Source organism: Macaca thibetana, chromosome 7 (assembly GCF_024542745.1).
Source record: "Macaca thibetana thibetana isolate TM-01 chromosome 7, ASM2454274v1, whole genome shotgun sequence".
Classification (NCBI taxonomy): domain Eukaryota; kingdom Metazoa; phylum Chordata; class Mammalia; order Primates; family Cercopithecidae; genus Macaca; species Macaca thibetana.
In genome coordinates, this window is record NC_065584.1 from 7,652,344 (window position 1) to 7,673,553 (window position 21,210).

The 21,210-nt window shown below is 42.1% G+C and overlaps 1 protein-coding gene across 9 annotated transcripts in view; it reads right to left on the reverse strand.

Annotated features, from left to right (window-relative positions):
• The window catches only part of EML1 (EMAP like 1), a 209,710-nt gene that overhangs the window by 66,083 nt on the left and 122,417 nt on the right, over positions 1–21,210 (reverse strand). For 5 of the 9 annotated variants that reach the window (XR_007727182.1, XM_050796678.1, XM_050796679.1 and 2 more), the window contains exons 3-4: positions 12,225–12,357; positions 2,610–2,666 (exon numbers count right to left, since the gene is read on the reverse strand). Coding sequence is in view for 8 of the 9 variants with exons in the window: in XM_050796678.1 (XP_050652635.1) it covers positions 2,610–2,666; positions 12,225–12,357 (190 nt within the window). In the remaining variant the exon portion in view is untranslated. The remainder of the gene's footprint in view (positions 1–2,609; positions 2,667–12,224; positions 12,358–21,210) is intronic. The other 4 variants (XM_050796683.1, XM_050796685.1, XM_050796684.1 and 1 more) reach the window with 1 other exon arrangement.

Consider the following 21,210-nt stretch of genomic DNA (forward strand, 5'->3'; position numbering starts at 1 on the left):
TTGTTCGTAGGACAAGAGTGACTAGAGTGCTCGGAGGCCTGGGAAGGCAGCCTGGGGAAGGCTTCCTGAAGACTGCGAATTTCCAGGAAAGATCAAATGGCTTGAATGTGTTGTTACGACACAGACGGAAAGAGCCTGCTCTAGGAGAGGGGATCTCCAATACACAGGGGATTCGCAGGCATGAGGGGTAAGCCAGAGCCCAGGCACGGAGCGGAGGCTGATTGTCCCCCTCTCAGAGCACACTATGGACTGTTTGTGTCCCCCAAATTCATGTGTAGAAACCCTAACCCTCAATGTGATGGAGTTAGGGGGTGGGGCCTTTGGGAGGTGATGAAGTCAGCAGGGTGGATCCCTCATGAGTGGAATTAGTGTCCTTATGGAAGAGGCCCAGAGAGCTCTCTTACCCTTTCCACCATGTGAGAAGATGGCCGCCTGCAACCTGGAAGACAGCCCTCCTCAGAACCCGACCACGCTGGTCCCCTTGGTCTCGGACTCCCAGCCTCCAGGATGGTGAGACATATATTTCTGCTGTTTATACGCTTCCCAGTCTATGGACTTTGTTACAGCAACCCAAACTCACTAAGACAGAGCACATAACTGTAGTATAGGTATCTCTGTATATATTTTATAATCGTCATCATTAGTCCACACATTTCTTGAGATCTTATCTCATTTATCATTTTCGCATGCTTTGCAGAGCCTCACACAAAAGTTTGGTGCACACTTATTAAATGAAAGGATGAAATAAATGGAAGTATCACACAGTGACCCTGTCACCAGAAGAGACACAAACTGCTTTAAGGCAGCACCTGCTCTGTAAGCAAAAAAGAAGGAGGGGAGGGGCAGGCGAGGGGCCAGGGCTCTGGGAACAGGCACAGACTTGGGTGGTTCTGGTCTTGACACTTGGAACTGGAGGTGTGGGTGGGTGAGAATACAAGCCTGCAACACCCGAGACAGCTCAGGACAGGCCTTGTCCATCTGGCGGGTGCTGAGCCACGGATGCAGAGGAAATCACGGAGGGAGGAGGTCACCAAGGACGGAAGAGCCCCGGGAAAACTAATGTTTAAAGACGTGGGCTGAGAAGCTACCGCAGGAGTCAGAGGTAGCAGCGACACCAGGAGAGAAGGAGTGGTGCGCAGAGGCTAGCGCAGGACTCGGTACGTGTGCTGGTGCTGCACAGAGGAGGGGGTGAGCCCCGGGAAGTGGGGAGTCTCAGGCGTCTCCAGTGGGCACAGCTTCAGTGAAGGGTGCACGGGAACCAGATCTCAACAAGGAGCACGAAGGAACTGAGGAACTTAACACAGCCAACACCTCTGCTCCTGCACTGAAGCTTAATGTCCTCCCTCCTCATAAGGAAATGACAAACCTCCCATCTAGGCAGTTCCTGCCTGGTGCTGGCTGCTCTCCTTCTTGGTAGCCAGTGACTCTCTCCTCTCTTCCTACCTTCCCCTCTCTGTCTCCTCTGTCTATACCCTCCTTAGCCCAACTTGCAGTCCTCCTTCCTTTGCAACTTCCAGTGGCTCAGTTAGTAATCTCCGAGCAGGTTTTTCAAAACCCTCACGGTATGTTGGCTTTGAAAAATCACCTCGCTCTCAGGGTGATTATCTGAATACACTTTCCACATAGTCTTTTTGGTAACTGGGGAACCCTTGAGTGGACAGTGCCAGAATCTTACAACTGCAATCAGCAGGATGTGCCTTAAGGTCAAAATGTGCGTTTTGAGAATGCTCAGTTTGGGGACAAGGAAATTACAGATTTTAAGCGAGCATTACATTTCTGAAATTTGGGATTAAAGTCTAAAAATTACAGGAGCCTTTGTGCTTCAAGTTCAAGATGTTTCCCTGACGACAAACACCAAGCAAATTTGACTTAGCAGGATTATTCTCCGCCCAGTCTTTAGTACAAGGCTCTGAAGCACACTTTGCCCTGACCAGCTGCCGGGGCCCTGGGAGATTTTGCAGCCGCAAGAAGAGCCCAGAGCTCGGCCTCTGGGGCGTCCTTGTGGGAGTTCATGGCAAGTTCACAGCAAGTTCGAGAACTGTATAAAACACCCTTAAAGAGCTGAAAAACCACAACTGTTCATCAACTACAGCAAACAATACCTGATTTTCTAACAATTAACCCCCAACCTGGTGGCTGGAAGGGTTCATGGGGTTGCCAGTGATGAAAACTGCAGCAGCAGCCACAGTTAACATTTAAGGAGTTCTCTGGACTTTTACATATACTGTATTATTTAATTAAAACCTCACAAATCCCAGCAGCAATATCATTATCCTCATTTTACAGATGAAGAACCAAATTCAGGAGTGTGAAGCAACTTGTCTGGGGTTACAGCAAGTGGTGGGGCTGGTGACTTCAACCCTGTGTTCTCTCTATTAGGCCCCTAATCAACACCACCTGCAATTTATGAATGTCAAAGTATACTAGTTTTGGAGGACCAGATGAGCATCTAAAAAAGCAAAAAATGTCAATGATTAATATAGTTACATGATTGACGACTTGATGAATGGTAGGCACTGGACAAGACCTTGGAGCTACTATGTTAAAACAGAGATGGAAACAGTGGAAGGAACAGCCATGGTGACAAAGTAAATCTAAGTTCCCCTCACCTTGGTGTCGATCTATTCAGTTTGCAAGCATTGAGAAGACTCACAGATCTGTTTAATCTACGTATAAGAGGCACAGAAACAAAGCAGAATAAACGTGAGTGCAATTAATAAAAGTGTGGAAAAATACTTTGATAAGCTTCAGTAAATTGCAGGACGCACACATCAAAACTGAAAAACATTTTGGTTCGCATATATAGATGTGGATATAATCCATCACAACTCTTCCAAGATATTTGTCATTCCCATATTTGCATTAAAATGTTAAACTTTAAAAAAAAACTTACTGTTGTCCCAGACGTAGAATAAAAAACAAGACATTTCCTTTTGAGAACCAACGGCTCTTGTGAATTAAAGAGGATTTACTAGGACTCAAAGTGAAGGACAGAAAATAAAGCTTGAAGACAAGACATTTGCGGTAACAAGGGCAGCCAGAGAGAGCAATACTGTACACTCACTGCAGGAAGCCTCCTCAAATAACCAGCAGGGAATATCAAAGAAGCTATGTTCCCTCTGGACGGCGAGTGAAAAATAATGCTCTTTATTTTGAAAGTGGTAGAAGTACAGGCTTGTGAGAGACTGCGCAATAATGCAGTACATTTTCTAGTGCTTAAGGCAAGTATTTCTGGTGTAGAAATGCATTAGACATCACCATTACTTTGTTTTCCCTTCTGCTCTCTGCCCGCACACCCAAACCTGCAACCTTCTAAGTTATGAAAATAAATGGTTCTTTACATTACATTACGTATGCATTCAACAATTTGTGCCAATTAACACTTTAGACATAATAAAATTTCTGCAAAGAGACTGGTGACCATAAGAAAAACAGATGTCTTTCTTCTTACGGTTAATAGGAATTCTAAGCATAAGAACCTACAATTAGGTTTTCCTTCATCATGTGATTGGGAATCAAAAATTGGTTTTCCAAAATTTTGCAAAAGTATCCCAAACTTTTACAACCAAAACAGAAAACTGACAGGCAGCTCTTAAGTGTGACCAGAGATTTTCTGATGATTTCATTTGTCCCGACAGCTGGGGCGACTAACACTGGATAAAAGCAGTGAACTGCTCAACAAACACTTACTAGGCATCGACCAACCACTGTGCGCTATGCTGAGTGCTGGAGGGTCCACAGGGGACTAGGACCCACCTGGCTTTTGTCCCTCAAATTACGAGATAATTCTGACAGACTGAGATGACGCATTTCAATAATTAAATTAACAAATGCTCATATCTTTCACTGTCTAAAAACTGATCTTTGGCAAAATCCAAGTTATTTTTCAGGAAGGCTAGTGGTCTTGGAGAATCTTAGAGAATTCTATATACACAAGTCTTTTTTTCTACAATACAAAGTCAGCTCAAGCTAGTGGGGAGAACCATATCACTTCTGATAATGGGACACGTCCCACGGGTCTTCCTTTGTTCAACAGGACAATACTTCCACCTCTATTTTGCTACCGAGAACAGACTCAAACATGGATTTATCACCTACGTTTCAATTCATCTGAATAACAGAGAAATACATTAGAAATAATTCTTAAAAATCAACTGAAGCCAGATTTTGGCTTTCTGTTCTTCAAATCATGCTATGTCCCCAGCACTGACTTCAGTGCAATTACAAATGCTGTGCTTCTAACAAGTGGAACTATTTTTCCAAAGGACTATTGGCTGTTTGTTTGGAAGCAAGAGATATTTACCATTCTATCTCACATTTGTCACAGAGCATTTTTTAAATAACGCTTTTTGTACCAGTTTTGTTCTTTTGATCTCTGTTCACATAGCTTGGCCTATTGTCATGCTCTACTTATGAGCCCAGAGAACAGTGATTGTCTCTTTCTTGAGCCAGTAGAAATGTTACTCCATTGTCAGCCTCCGCATCCCCACTGAGCAAGGTATGACCTACAATGTCTTCTCTGGATTTTCTGCCTTTTTTCCTTTGCCTAATGGAAACAAAGCTTTTCCCAAGGATTCCAAATCAAGCCCTCAATCGAAGTCTTAATTGGCAACACAAAGCACAACCGCTGGGCACTGGACTATTTCCAAAGGGGATTTTGTTCCTAAGCACCAGGCTGAAAAACCCCCAGAGAAAAGAAAACAAACATATACCCATCCACACACCACAGATGCCCCGACTCATTTAATTTGGAACTCTGATTACAGAAAAATTCCTACCTGATTGTAAACAGATTTGAAATGACTTGGAAGTTATTTTAATCCTAATATTCAGAATGCCCAGCCTGCTTCTGTTTTCAAAATTCTCTCCTAATGAGAGATCTACAGGAACTTTACCGCGGAGTAGCAATTAGATGCTACTGTTCTTATTTCCAGCTTCCAAATGGAAGGGAACTCCCATCCACTGAAGCCCATAAAAGCCAGAAATGAACCAAAATACATGAATCACTACGCTTTCACTCAAAACCCAGAGTCTTGAACACTCAGTCTAGAAAACTATGTATTCCTAGTTGGCAGCTATATGCTGACCACAGCTTATTAGAGTAATCAAATGGATATTCTGTAAATTATAAGGAAAAGTCTACAGAGGCCTTAGAATGTTTCTGGGAGGGTTACCATTTAAATGCGAGTACACAAATGTACACACTTAGAAATAACATGATGGCTACTATCATAATTTTTCACGTGTCCATTCGTTCCTTTCTGTCTTGCTCCCTTCCTCCCTCCCTTCTTTACTAAGATAAAATTGCTGAGAGTAATCGCCACCTATGAGCTCTTTCACATCTGGCTGAAATGTAGGGGTGTAAGACCCAGGCCTCTGTTCATAGCCCGGACTTGTTTCTTTACTTGCTGTTTGGCCCCGGTGCCCCCTTATCAACATCAGACTTCCAATCTGAGAAATCTCTGCTGAGAGTCACCCTCACTCCTGACGGCTGCTCCTGCTCCCACAAATAGTACACGGACAGGATGGGACATAAAAGAAGGACGATTTGCAAGCAGTCATTATAGCAAGCATTTTCCTTCGGCAGATATCAGGGGTGACCTGGAAATCTGTGCAGAAAGCAGCCGAGCACAATGGAAGGCACACAGGCTTTGGATCCAGACAGCCCAGGCCACATTCCCCACGCTCCAGCCACACGACCCTGCCACTGCTTCATCAGGGTTTGTGTGCTACTCTAAACCCTTCATTGTCATTTCAACAGGGTTCACAGCATCTTCTCTCGGAGTAGATCCCATCTCAAGAAACTACTATTTTGGCAGTAATTCCTCACCCATTAAAGTTTTATCAGGAGATTGTAGCAACTCAGTCCTATCCTCAGGCTGCACTTCGAATTCTAGTTCTCTTGCTATTTCCAGCATATTTGCAGTGGCTTTCTCCAGTGAAGTCTTGAACTGCCTCAGAGTCATCCATGAGGGCTGAAATCATTTTCTTCCCATTCATCTTGTGTTCATGTTGAGATTTTGGCCTCCTCCCATGAATCACAAATGTTCTTTTTTTTTTTTTTTTCTTTTGAGACAGGGTCTCACTCCGTTGCCCAGGTTGGAGTGCAGTAGCACAAACATGGCTCACTGCAGTCTCAAACTCCCGGACTCAAGCAATCCTCCTGCCTCAAATTCCCAAAGTGCTGGGATTACAGGTATAAGCCACTGTGCCTGGTCCCACAAATGTTCTTAAAGGCATTTAGAATGTTGAATCCTTTCTAGAAGGTTTTCAATTGACATTGCCCAGATCTATTAGAGCAATCACTATCAATGGCAGCAATAGCCTTGCCAGGTGTGGGGGCTCACGTCTGTAATCCCAGCACTTTGGGAGGCCGAGGAGGGTGGATCATGAGGTCAAGAGATCGAGATCATCCTGGCCAACATGGCAAAACCCTGTCTCTACTAAAAATACAAAAAAATTAACTGGATATGGTGGTGTGCACCTGTAATCCCAGCTACTCGGGAGGCTGAGGTAGGAGAATCACTTGAACCCAGAGGCAGAGGTTGCAGTGAGCCAGGATCACACCACTGCACTCCAGCCTGGGAGACAGAGCAAGACTCTGTCTCAAAAAAAAAAAAAAAGTATTTCCTAAATAATAAAACTTGACAGTTGAAATTACTCCTTGATCCAAGGGCTGCAGAATGCATGTTGTGTGAGTTGGCATAAAAACATTAATTTCCTTGTACCGCTCCATCGGAGCTCCTGGGTGACTAGGTACACTGTAAATGAATGGTAATATTTGGAAAGGAAGCTTTTTCTTCTGAGCAGTAGGCCTCAACAATGGGCTCAAAATATTCAGTACATCATATTGCTGTAACAGATGTGCTGTCATCTAGGTTTTCTTCCATTTACAGAGCACGGGCAGAAGAGATTTAGCATCACTCTTAAGGGCCCTAGGATTTTTGGAAAGATAAATGAGCACTGACTCCAATTTAAAGTCACCAGCCACATCGGGCTCTAACAACAGTCTGTCTCTCCTCTGAAGCTTTGAAGCCAGGTATTGACTTCTCATATAAAAGTCCTACATGGCATCTTCCTCCAATATAAGGCCTTTTGTCTACACTGAAAATGTGTTGTTGTTGTTGCTTTTTTTTTTTCTTTTTTTTTTGAGACAGAGCTTCGCTCTTTTTGCCCAGGCTGGAGTGCAGTGGTGCGATCTCAGCTCACTGCAACCTCCGCCTCCTGGGTTCAAGCAATTCTCCTGCCTCAGCCTCCCAAGGAGCTGGGATTACAGCTGCCCGCCACCACGCCAGCTAATTTTTTGTATTTTTAGTAGAGACGGGTTTCACCATGTTGGCCAGTATGGTCTCGATCTCTTGACCTCGTGATCTGCCCGCCTCAGCCTCCAAAAGTGCTGGGATTACAGGCGTGAGCCACCGCGCCCGGCCTAAAATGTGTTGTGTAGTGTAGCTGCTTTCATCAGTTATCTTAACCAGCTAGGTCTTCTGCATAACCTGTAGCAGCTTCTACAATAGCACTTGCTGCTTTGCCTTGCACTTTTATGTTATGGAGAGGGCATCTTTCCTTCATCTCATGAGCCAACCTCTGCTGGCTTCAGTCTTTTCTTCTACAGCTTCCTCACCTCTCTCAGATTTCGTAAAATTGAAGAGAGTTCGGGCCTTGCTCTGTATTAGGCTTTGGCTTAAGGGAATGTTGTGCCTGGTATGATCTTTGATTCTGACCACTCAAACTTTCTCCCTGTCAGGAATAAGGATGTCACCTTTTTTTTTTTTTTTCCGCGTGTTCACTGGAGTAACACTTCGAATTTCCTTCAAGAACTTTTTCTTGGCATCTACAACTTGGCTAACTGTTTGGCACAACAGGCCTGCATGAGTCCAGTTAGTGCAGCTATAAAGGAATGCCTGAGGCTGGGTAATTTATAAAGAAAAGAGGTTTAATGGCCTCACAGTTCCGCAGGCTGTCCAGGAAGCATGGCACCGGCATCTGCTCAGCTTCTGGTGCGGTCTCAGGGAGTTTTAAATCATGGCAGAAGACAAGACGGGGCAGGCATGTCATTTGGCAAGAGAGGGAGCAAGTGGGGAGGAGGTGCCATGCTCTTTTAAACAACCAGACCTTGAGTGAACTCACAGCAAGAACTCACTCATTGTGAGGACAGCACCAAGACGTTCATGAGGGATCTACGCTGATGCCCCAAACACCTCCTCCCAAGCCCATCTCCAACACTGGGGATCACATTTCAACTTGAAATGTGGGGAGACAAACATCTAAACCACATGATGGTCTATCCTGGCTTTTGGCATGCCTTCCTCATTAAGCTGAATCATGTCTAGCTTTTGATTTAAAGTGAGAAAAGTATGACTCTTCCTTCACTTGAACACTTACAGGCCATTATGGGGTTACTAAATGGCCTTATTTCAATACTGTTGTGTCTCACGGAAAAGGGAGGCCGATGGAGAGGGAGAGATAGGGAAACAATGGGCAGAGCAGTCAGGACACAAACTGCATTTACGGATCAAGTTGGCCACCTTCTCTGGGTGCTGTTTTGGGTGCCCCAAAACAATTATAGTATTAACACCAAAGATCACTGATCACCATTCCAGACATAATGATAACAAAAAAGTTTGTAATGTTGTGAGAATTACTAAAATGTGACATGAAGTGGGTACATGTTGGAAAGACGATGCTGATAGATTTACTCAACACAGGCTTTCCACCGCCTCCAATTTGTAAAAAAATGTGGTAAAGCACAATAAAGACAGACACAATAAAATGAGGAATGCCTGTATTTGCTACAATAAAAAGTGAATCTTTAAACAACTCACTCTTGAACAATCAATGGTCAAAGAGGAAATCACAAAGAAATTTTAAAAATATCTGGAGACATATGAAAGTACAACATACCAAAACTTACAGGAGGCAGTTAAAGGGGTACTAAGAGGGAAGTCTATAGTGATCAAAGTTTTCATAAAAAGAAGATAGATCTCACATCAGCCTCCTAACTTTATACTTCAAGGAACTAGAAAAAAAAGAAAACCAAAAGTTGGCAGAAGGAAGGAAATAATAAAGATTAGAGCAGAGACAAATGAAGGGGAGAATAGAAAAAGAATGGAAAAAAAAATAAACAAAACCAAGAATTGGTTTAAAAAAGATCAACCAAATTGAAAAACTCTTAGCTAGACTAACGAAGAAAGAGAGAAAATTTAAATAACTAAAATTAAAAATGAAAGGATATTACAACTGATATAACAAAAACGAGAAGGACTATAAGAGACCACTGTGAATAAGCATATGCCAGCAAATTGGGTGACCTAGAGCAAATGAATAAGTCCTAGAAACAAACAGCCCACCAGGACTGAATCATGAAGAAGTAAAAAATATGAACAGACCTAGAGCTAGTAAGGAGACTGAAGCAGTAATCAAAAATCTCCCAACAAAGAAAAGCCCAGGACCTGATGACTTCAGCGGAGAATTCTATCAAACATTTAAAAAAGGATAAATTCCAGTCCTCCTTAAACTCTTCCAAAGAATCGAGGAGGAGGGAACACTTCCAAATCATTGCATGAGGCCAGCATTATTCTAATACCAAAACCAGACAAAGATACAAGAAAACTACAGACCAATATCCCTGATGAACGTTGATGAAAAAATCCTCAACAAAATACTAGTAAACTGAATTCAACAGCACATTAAATGGATTATACACCATGACCAACTGGGATTTATATTTGGAATGCAAGAATGATTCAACACATGAAAATCAATCAATGTGATACAATATCCATAGAATAAAGGACAAAAACCACATGATCATTTCAATTGATGCAGAAAAAACATTTGACAAAATTCAACACCCTTTCATGATAAAAACAAAACAAACTAGGAATAGAAGAAAACTACCTCAATGTAATAAATGCTAGATTTGAGTGGCCATAGCTCAAATAAATACTCAATGGTAAAAGACTGAAATCTTTTCCTCTAAAATCAGGAGGAAGGCAAGACACCCACTCTTGCCACTATTATTCAACATAGTACTCGAAGTCCTAGCCAGAGCAATTAGACAAGAGAAAGAAATGAAAGGCATCCAAATAGGAAAGGATCCAAAGTAAAACTATCTGTCTACAGATGACAGAATCTTATACTTAGAAAACCCTAAAGATTCCAGAAAAAAACTCTGAGGACTAATACATAATTTCAACAAAGTTTCAGGATATAAAACCAACACACAAAAATCAGATGCATTTCCATACAATAACAATGATCAAGCTGAAAAGGAAGTTAAGAAATTATTTCTATTTACTGCAGCATCAAAAAGGATAAAATACTTAGGAATAACTTTAACCAAGGAGATAGAAGACTTATACACTGAGAACCACAAAACCTTGCTAAAAGAAAATACAAAAAAAGAGAAAGACATCCTATGTTTATGGATTGGAAGACTTAACATTGCTTAATGTCCATACTACTCAAAGTGATATGCAGATTTAATGCAGTCTCTATCAAAATCCCAATGGCATTTTTTGCAGAAATAGAAAAAAACTATCTTAAAATTCATATGGAATATAAAGGGATCCTAAATAGCCAAAACAATCACGAAAAAGAACAATACAGTTGGGGGCCTCCCATTTCCTGATTTTGAAACATACTAAAAAGCAAGAGTAATCAAGATGGTAGGGTATTGGCCATAAGGACAGATGTGCAGATAAATGGTACAGAATAGCCTGTGATGGATGAATGGATAAACAAAATATGATAAAGATGGGGATAACAGACACTGGGGACTCCAAAAGGAGGGTGGGAGAGAGGTGGGTAACAGCTGAAAAACTTCCTATTTGGTATTATCTTCACTATCTGGGTAACGGGATCAACAGAAGCCCAAACCTCAGCATCACAAATATACTCTTGTAACAAACCTCCACACATACCCCCGAATCTAAAATTAAAATAAAAAGCAAAATATGATATATACACACAATGCAATATTATCCAGCCTTAAAAAGAAAATCAGTCACATGCTACAATATGGATGCGCGTCGAGGACATTATGCTAAGCAAAGTAAGCCAGTCACAAAAGGACAAGCACTACTTAGATGATCCCACTTCTGTGAAATACCTAATGCAGTCAGAATCATAGCAACAAAAAGTAGAGATGTGGTTGTCAAGGGCAGTGGGGAGAATAGAGGGGGACTCACTATTTAATGGGTCTAGAATTTCTCTTTTGCCTGATGACAAAGTTCTAGAGCTCTGTTGCACAACAACAGATGTGTGAATATACTTAACATTACTGAACTCTTTTTTTTTTTTAGATGGAGTTTCGCTCTTGTCACCCAGGCTGGAGTGCAATGGTGTGATCTCGACTCACTGCAACCTTGGCCTTCCAGGTTCAAGTGATTCTTCTGCCTCAGCCTCCCAAGTAGCTGGGATTACAGGCATGTGCCACTGTGCCCAGCTAATTTTTGTATTTTTAGTAGAGATGGGGTTTCGCCATGTTGGTCACGGTGGTCTCGAACTCCTGACCTCAGACAATCCACCCTCCTCGGCCTCCCAAAGTGTTGGAATTACAGGCGTGAGCCACTGAGCCTGGCTAGCACTACTGAACTCTACACTTAAAAACAGTTAAGGTAGGCTGGTCTCACACTCCTGAGCTCAAGTGATCTGCCCACCTTGGCCTCCCAAAGTACTGGGATTATAAGTGTAAGCCACTGCACCTGGTCCTAAAATATAAAAATCTTTAAATGGCAATTACAAAATAATACGAAAGTTAAGAGCAAACTGTGCTCTTTGTGACAGATAACATCAATATTTAGACTCCACTGTTGGGTACATTTTGAAAGCATGAGCTTATCCAAATTGCATAGAGAAAAATCTGAGGTTGCCATGGCAATCTGAATTTTGTCATGTTCCCAGTATGGACTTGGGAACATTTATTTATTTTTACCCAGGTTATACTAACATTTGTTTTTTCAAAAGAGAACTTTAAGTAAAAATACAAAACACCACACTGTGGTTTTAGCCAGTGAGGTTTCAAAGGCAACACAAGTAAATCTAAAACGAGAATAATAATAAACTTAACTAGTTCCTGTTATGGCAACATATAAAATGTTGGACTTTGATAAGCTTTAACTCAGAGAAGAAATTGTACAATACGATTTTAAAAATACTCATTTTGGGATCGAAGAGAGAACTGCTTTTAGAGTTCCTTTAAGGCCCTGCCTCTGGCTCACCTTTTGGTTGTCGGCACAGCGGTTTCTTTCCTGGCCCCGGAGGGGGACGGTAGAGAGCCACTAGATTTCTTTGGTAACACAGTGCCATTGTTGACAGTGGTTCTTAAAGGCAGGGTCTGCATCAGTGGTCTTGCTGTAAGACAAGCAGAAAATAACATCAGAAACTTCCCTTTTGTAAAGGTAACATTTTACAGCAGGGGTCCTCAACCCCCTGTTAGGAAGATGACGCCACACAGCAGGAGGAGGTGAGCAGTGAGCGAGTGAGCAACTCTTCATCTGCATTTACAGTTGCTACCCATCACTCATGTTACCACCTGAGCTCTCCCTCCTGTCAGATCAGATTAGATTCTCTTAGGAGTGCCAACTCTTGTGAACCGTGCAAGCGAGGGATCTAGGCTGAGCACTCCTTATGAGAATCTAATGCCTGATGATCTGTTGCTGTCTCCCATCAACCCTAGATGGGACTATCTGATTGCGACAAAACAAGCTCAGGACTGCCACTGATTCTACGTTATGGTGAGTTGTATCATTATTTCATTATATATTAAAATGTAATAATAATAGAAAGAAGGCACACAATGAATGTAACATGCTTGAATCGTCCCAAAACCATCCCCAACACCCACCCCCACTTCTATGGAAAAATCATCTTCCACAATTTTCTTGGTGCCAAAAAGGCTGGGGACCACTGTTTTACAGAACGTAAGCTAGGTAGAAAGGAAAAGGACATGAATTTTGAAACACTAGCAGCACTGACAAAGATATGAAGGCAATTCCTTGGAGAAAGGATCATGTTTTCTTTTCTTTTCTTTTCTTTTCTTTTCTTTTTTTTTGAGACAGAGTTTCACTCTTGTTGCTCAGGCTGGAGTGCAGTGGCACAATCTCGGCCACCTCAGTCTCTTGGGTTCAAGCAATTCTCCTACCTCAGCCTCCCGAGTAGCTGGGATTACAGATGCTGGCTACCATGCCCAGCTAATTTTTGTATTTTTAGTAGACATGGGGTTTCACCATGTTGGCCAGGCTGGTCTTGAACTCCTGACCTCAGGTGATCCGCCTGCCTCAGCCTCCCAAAGTGTTGGGATTACAGGTGTGAGCCACCATGCCCAGCCAAGATCTTCATCTTTTCAACAAAGGGAACCTAGACACTAACCTCACACCCTACACAAAAATTAACTCAAAACGGCCCATAAACCTAAATTTAAAATGCAAAACTATAAAACTTCTAGAAGAAAGTGATTTGGTGATGAGTTTTTAGATCTAATACCAAAAGCACAATCCATGAAAGAAAAAAATTGATAGCTTGGACTTCATTAACATTTTTAAAAATTTGCAAGAGAACCTAAGAGGATTAAAACGCAAGGCATAGATTAGGAGAAAATATTTGCACATCACATATCTGATAAAAGACTTGTATAAGGAATATAAAAAGAACTCCTCAAATTCAATGGTAAGAAAACAAACAGCCCAATTAAAAAAATGGGCAAAAGATCTGAAAAGACACTTCACCAAAGAAGACATATACAGATGGCACATAAGCATATGAAAAGACGCTCGACATCATTTGTCATTAGGGAAATGCAAATTAAAACAATAATGAGATACTTCTATACACCTATTAGAATGGCAGAAATCCAAAAAGACAGACAAAATACCAATTGATGGCCAGGACGCCGATCAACAGGAACTCTCATTCCTTGCTGGTGGGAATGAAAAATAGTACAGCCACTGTGGAAGACAGTCTGGCAGTTTCTTATGAAGCTAAATATAGTTTCACCATATGATCCGGTAATTGTACTGACACTAGGTATTTACCCAATTGATCTGAAAACTTATGTCTACACAAACCCACATGTAAATATTTAGAGCTGCTTTATTTACAATCGTCAAAAACTGGAAGCGACCAAGATGTCCTCTGATAGGTGAACAGATAAACAAACTGGCCCATCCATACAATGGAATATGAGTTGGTGATAAAAGGAATGAAGCAAACCACATCTGAAATCCACATTGTTAAAGGAAAGCAGCAAGTCTGAGAGGCTCCATGTTGTATGACTGCATCTATATGACATTTGAGTAAAGGCAAACTAAAGACAGAAAATCGATTTGTGGCTGTCAGAGGTTGCAGGGCAGGGGCTGAATAGGTGGTGTAAAAGAGGTCTTCTAGGGTGATAAAACTCTCCTGTAAGATACCATCGTGAGGGATATGTGACATGATGCCTTGTCAAAGCCCAGAGACCCTTATAGCACCAAGAGTGAACCTTGACGTATGTAAGTAAAACCGACTAGGAGACGGGGAAACCCCAGGATGGAATGAAGATTGTATGACAAACATACAACAGCCTCACTGAAGGCAGTGAGGGGAAGGAAGGTGCTGACCTAAGTCATTCTGGAAATGAGTAGAGACTCTAAAACTAAAGATAACAGGAACTGCATATCAGCACTGCAGTTTAGTTAGTAAGCTTGCTTCCCACAAAGGTGGAGGCTAACAGTTCTGAAACCACTACACAGGAACACCAGGATGGGACAATTACATAAAAGAAGGGAGGATGGCAGGGGCAGGCCTCTCACCGTTGGAGAGGGAGGTGATGGATAAGCAAGGGGAGATGGTGGGAATGAACCATGTGCCACTAGAGTAGAGACATCAGGGCAGACTCGGGTTTCCCGTAACACAGATGCAGATACGTAAGTATAAATACATACACAGACACACATACAGGTTAGTATAAACACATGTTTCTCAGCTCTGTCTGCTGAGAGGGCTTAAAGCAATGACACCCAATGCCCAAACCTTGGTTTCCAAGGCCGTTCTATAGCAGAAGGAAGCAGGCCTCCAGGGGAAGCAGCTGCACGTAGGGCTGGGGCAGGGAACACATGAATCTGGAGTCTCCTGTGGTGCCACAAAGTAAAGAAGTGCTCAGACAACAACAATAAAACCAAAAGACACTACTTTGGTGGGGGCAAGTCAAACGGACACAGGACCTAACTGAAAGAGCTCCCAAAGGCCAAAGCTGGAACAATTTGAGCCATAAAACAAATAACATGGTATTCGGTTATAACCCAAAGTACACAACGAGTATCTGTAAGTTTATGCTGCAGTATATATAAATAAATGATTGGGTAAATATATAAATGAAGAGAACAGACAAATCCCCATGCAGCTATATTCTGAATAATTTATGTGGCTACCCCACCCTCAAGAAGGTAGAATATAATCTGCCACTCCTTAAGTGCAGCTGGCGCATGCTGACTTCCTTCTAACAGCCAAGTGATGAAGTTGGGGGAGAAGTCATTTCCAGTGGACAGACCTGACCAACACTCCCTCGGCCAGGTGGCCAAGGTCAACAACCACAGTGATGAGCCATGTTGATGGCATGCACCCTTGGACGGGATGTGCTGATAAGATGAGAATGGCACTTTACCTCTGTGCCTTCCTCCCGAAAGCCCATAACCTGAGTCTATCCATGAGAAAAACATCACACAAAGCCAAGTTGAAGGACAGTCAATGAACTCTCTAATCGGTATTCTTCAAAACTGTCAAGATCATCAAAAACAAGGAAGACTGTCAGCTTGGAGGAGGCTGAGGAGCCAGGGTAACTAAAGATCATGTGTTACCCTGCATGGGAATCTGGAACCAAAAGGGCTTAAGGGACAAACTAAGGAAACCCCAATAGAGCATGGCCATTAATTAATAATAATGTATTAATATTGGTCCATTAGTTGTGACAAATGTACCATACTAATATAAGATGGTAATAACAGGCGAAACTGGGTACTGTGTCTATGGGAAACTTCTGTGCTTACAACTTTTCTAGAAATCTAAAACTATCCTATAATAAAAAGTTCATTTAAAAATGCTAGCAGAGGCCGGGCATAGTGGCTCACTCCTGTAATCCCAGCACTTTGGGAGGCTGAGGCAGGTGGATCACCTGAGGACAGGAGTTTGAGACCAGCCTGGCCAACATGATGAAACCTCCTCTCTACTAAAAACAGAAAAATTACCCGGCTGTGGTGGCATGTGCCTGTAATCCCAGCTAGTAAGAATGCTGAGGCAGGAGAATCGCTTGAACCCAGGAGGCGGAGGTTGCAGTGAGCCGAGATCGTGTCACTGCACTCCGAACTGGGCAACACAGGGAGACTCCATCTCCAAACAAACAAATAAAAGAGCTAGCAGATTTTGTTCATTAGAGAATTAAATCTGCCTCCATTTAGGCTCTTAAAATATTACCAACAACAAAACTGTATATTATGCCATATTTTTAACTTGCTAGAACTTTCCAGTCCCTAAAGCTGAGGGCCAATCTTCCTTCTCTCTCTAATGTAAAAGAAAGTGGGGCCTCCTCCATGCTCCCACACCGCCTTGCCTTAGCCACCGTCATCACACTTGGAATGCTAAATCCAACAGTCTGTCTACTCCATTGACTGCAGGATTCTTGAAGCTAGTACCTGCTCCCAGGCCTACACACAGAAAGGAGTCAACATACATTGGAAATTTAACTTGGTTCAATTTCAATAACAAAAACCTTTCTCCTAAGAGAAGACATCATGTAGCCATTTTGGAGTCACTACTAAGTTGTTCATTCTTTCTTGAGTTATAATTTCAAAATTCAATCTCCTAACAATCTACTGTTGTCCTTTTCTCAAAAGAATAGAAAATAGGATTTTAAAAGCCCATGAAAAGAAAATCAGATGCAATGCAGGAGGCATTCCCAGAGTGTATATTTTATATCTTAAAATACAATAGAGTAGCCTCAGAAGCAAATAGAATATTAAAGTTGTGATGAGAGATCATGAAAGAAAAATAGAGGGTGGGAAGAGGAGGAAGAGGAGAGGGATGGGAAGGAGGAGGGGGACGCACAGTGACTACTCTTGGAGTGACTGAGAGGTTGGATCGATTCCCAACTTCGGCAAGATCCAATTACTGCTCATCCCTGTCTTGATAACATCCTTGGGTTTTTGTAACCACTGACTGACTAAGTAGCAATGTAACCCCCACCACCATCGTGCTTACTAAGTACCTATTTTGCACATGACATCATGCCAGGTTTCTTTCATGTTACCATGTCTAAAAATTATTAGCCACTCAAGGAAGACAGCTCTCTGCCATAAGAAAACCTGGTGGAAGGAAAAATACCTCCTAGTGTTGAGTCTGAACAGGTGCCAGCCTGGATCTTGAAGACGGCAGGAAAAGAGGAGCAGCTGTAATGAATCATTTTCAGATAAGGGCTCTTTAAAAATGCAGAAGTGACATAGCACTAGGGAAGGTTCAAACACAATTTTCTGCTCCTCAAGTGTTAAGACAAATGGATCCCTAGCTTCCAGATGACACTAAGATATGAGATATTCTTTTGGTTCATGAAAGGGTTGTTTAAAAAAAAAATTTAAATTGTTCCTAGAGGCAAAACACAGCAACAAACACAGCACCAAAAGGAGAATTTCTCAGATGAAAGGAGCCTGAGAAATACCGCGTTTGGAATGCATCTGGTGGAAGGATTGCAGGACGGCTGGAATCCTGTCTCTGGGGGTCAGAGGTGCCCAGGTGAAGGAGCGCAAGGGCCCTCAAGGCACACAGGACTGGACTCATCCTCAGCTGAGCTGGAAGACATAGCCCAAACCTTGGACTCCTTCTAAAATAAGGTCAGAGTGCTCACCTTGCAGGACTGCTGTGAGGATTAGGAATGAGGAATGCGAAGTTTCTAGCACAGTGCCCGGCACGTAGTAGACACCCTAGAAGTGGTAGCCATTATCCCCTGGCTAAATCCCGACAAGAAAATACTCTATTGTGGACACTGGGTGCAATTTTGTATCCTGAATATAATGTGAAGAGAATGAAATGCTATGGTCAAGTGGTACCAGAGGCAGAATCAGAGCCAGTGAGAACCCACGGGCTGCATATCTCGTACACAGATTTGGAGGAGAACCCCAGGCACATTCTCACATTCTCACCCAAAAACAGCCACTTGCTTCCTGCGCTTACACCAAGGCACAGTGGGGGAGGTAGTGGAGCGTGGGGGAAGGAACTCAGGTCTGGGAGTTAGGGGCCGGGGCACCAGTCCCTGCTGTGTCCCCATCTAGTCATGTGTCCATAGGTCAGGTCCTCTGGGTCCCGTTTTCCTTACCCATAAAGGAAAGGCTTTGGTCAAAAGTGTTCCTTAAGGTATCTTCCCACTCTGAAATCTATTCTCTTTCATTCATGTGAGAAGAGTGTTCTGTAAAGCAACATCTGAGTTTCCCAGTGAGTTGGGCTCTCTGAGGACAGACCCTACCAACTCACCGGAAGTGAAGGGAGGGAGAAGGGCAACCAAGCTGAAGACTGGTTTCCAGTAATAGGTGCAGTATTTTTGCTCAGCAGTTTCCTGTTATATTTCATACTATTTAAACTACCTGGAGTTAGATTCCCTGCAATATGACGCCATAGTTTGGTAACTGAAATCTAACCAAGGTTTTAAAAATCTCAGGTCCAAAAACATTCATAATTAAGCCTGAAATAAATTTTTTTCATCATTCTAAATGGTTGAATTGGAATACCGAGATTTCAAGAGTACTATCCGTGATAATATATTTTCAAAACTACAGTTGATATGAATAAATCTAGAAGTTCTAGTAAAGCTAGCCAAATCTACTAATGCATATTTTTATATTAAGTTGCAATCTAATGATCAAGAAACCCTTTTAACTTACATCACATCAACAACGCAATGTACAATATTTGATATATAAAACTCCCATTAGGGTTAAAAATATGATTACATATATGATTATATGAGGAAATCCAAAGTTTACTTTTAACATGTCTAACCATTATGAGCCTAGAATTCCTAATTATCCATTTCAAAATTTGAAAAATGTCTGTATTTAGAACTGGAAAAGGCAATCTGCTTTTGCTAAGTTATAAGACAAAGTAGATGATTAGCTGAGTGCTGGAGGAGACTCCTATCATCACCATCACCAACATCCAGCAAAATCACAGGTGCACCTCTGACCCAGCACCCCTATCTCTAGGCACCTGTCCTAAATATACTGGCAAAAATACAAAATGCCCTACGCACACGGCCAATCACTGCAGCACAACTTGCAAAACCAAAGCCTGTCGCAGGGACTGGTTGAATATACTATGGCATCTCCTTGCAAGGGAGCACCGTGCAGCTGTAAAAGGAACGAGGAGGCCGGGTGCGGGGACTCACGCCTATAATCCTAGCACTTTGGTAGGCCGAGGCGGGTGGATCACCTGAGGTCAGGAGTTCATGACCAGCCTGACCAACATGGAGAAACCCCGTCTCTCCTAAAGATACAAAAATTAGTCGGGCGTGGAGGCGCATGCCTGTAATCCCAGCCACTCAGGAGGCTGAGGCAGGAGAATCGCTTGAACCCGGGAGGCAGAGGTTGTGGTGAGCCGAGATCGCGCCATTGCACGCCAGCCTGGTCAACAACAGCAAAAACTCTGTCTAAAAAAAAAAAAAAAAAAAAAAAAAAAAAAAAAGGGAATGAGGAGGAGCTCTAGACACTGCAAAGGAATGCCTTGTAGGCCACACTGCTCAGTAAAAAGAACAAGGTTCAGAACAAGACAGCGTGCTACTTTGTATCTACTGGCCAGAAACCTGCAGCCCTACAACTCTGTCTCTTACTGCATCACTTTAAAAAGGTTTCGAAATTATCAAAAGGCACATGAATCAAGGTAAACGGGGCTGTCCATCGTACCATGTGTTTTCATTTGAATTCTTAGGCATGGGTCTAGGAGTGCAAGAATCCTGTAACATTAAAAATTCAATGTAATAGAAATATAAATGGGGAAAAAGACATTAATGAACTGATTTCATAAAGTCATGTATTAACAACCGAAATGCTTATTGACTGATAAATGGATAAACAAAATGTTGCATCCAGTGGAATATTATTTGACAATGAAAAGGAATGATGTATGCTGGAACATGGGTGAACCTTGAAAACAATTATGCTAAGTGGGAGAAGACAGTGGCAAAAGACCACATATTGTATGATCTCACTTCCAGAAAACGTCCAAGGTGTCAAATCTATGGAGACATGATGTAGACTAGTGGTTGCCAGGGGCTGGGAGGAGGGAGCAACTGGAAACCACTGCTCATCGGTGAGGGGTTTCTTTTCAGGTGATAAAAATTTTCTAAAATTAGATAGTGGTGATGGTTTTACAACTTATACTAAAAATCAATGAATCATAAATTTTAAAAGGGTCAATTTTATGGCATGTGAATTATATTTCAATAAAACTGCTATAAAAAGTCATTCATGGACAATTAGGGAAATCTGCTGACTTGCTATTAAATGATATTAAGAAATTATTAGTTTTGAAGTGTAATAATGGTATTATTATAGACTTTATTTTTATTTTTGCTTTTTTTTTTTTTTGAGACAGGGTCTTGCCCTGTTACCCAGGCTGAAGCGAGTTGTGTGACCTCGGCTCACTGCAGCCTCTACCTCCTGGGCTCAAGTGATCCTCCTGCCTCAGTCACCAGCATAGCTGGGGCTACAGGTTCACGCCATTACACAAGGTTAATTTCAGTATTTTTTGTAGAGATGGGGTTTCACCATGTTGCCCAGGCTAGTGTCTAACTCGTGGGCTCAAGTGATCCGCCCACCTGAGCCTCCCAAAGTGCTGGGATTACAGGCATGAGCCACCACACCCAGCCATTATGGACTTTAGAAAAGAGTCTATATCTTAGAAATACATACTGACATATTTACAGATAAAATGATATAGTGTCTTAGATTTGCTTTAAAATAATCCAGTATGGGGTGAGGGGGTAGTAGGAGAGGGTCATAATGATAACTGACCACATATTGATAAATGAGAATGGCAGGTAAAAGATACTCTTCTTTCTACTTTTGTACACATTTGAGAACATTTTCATAATACACAATTTGAAACATCTTTTTTAATCTCTGAAAAACTACAAACACCTACTAAACCCTGTTCTATAAATCACTACAGAATACCCATCTAAACTGGAGAGGG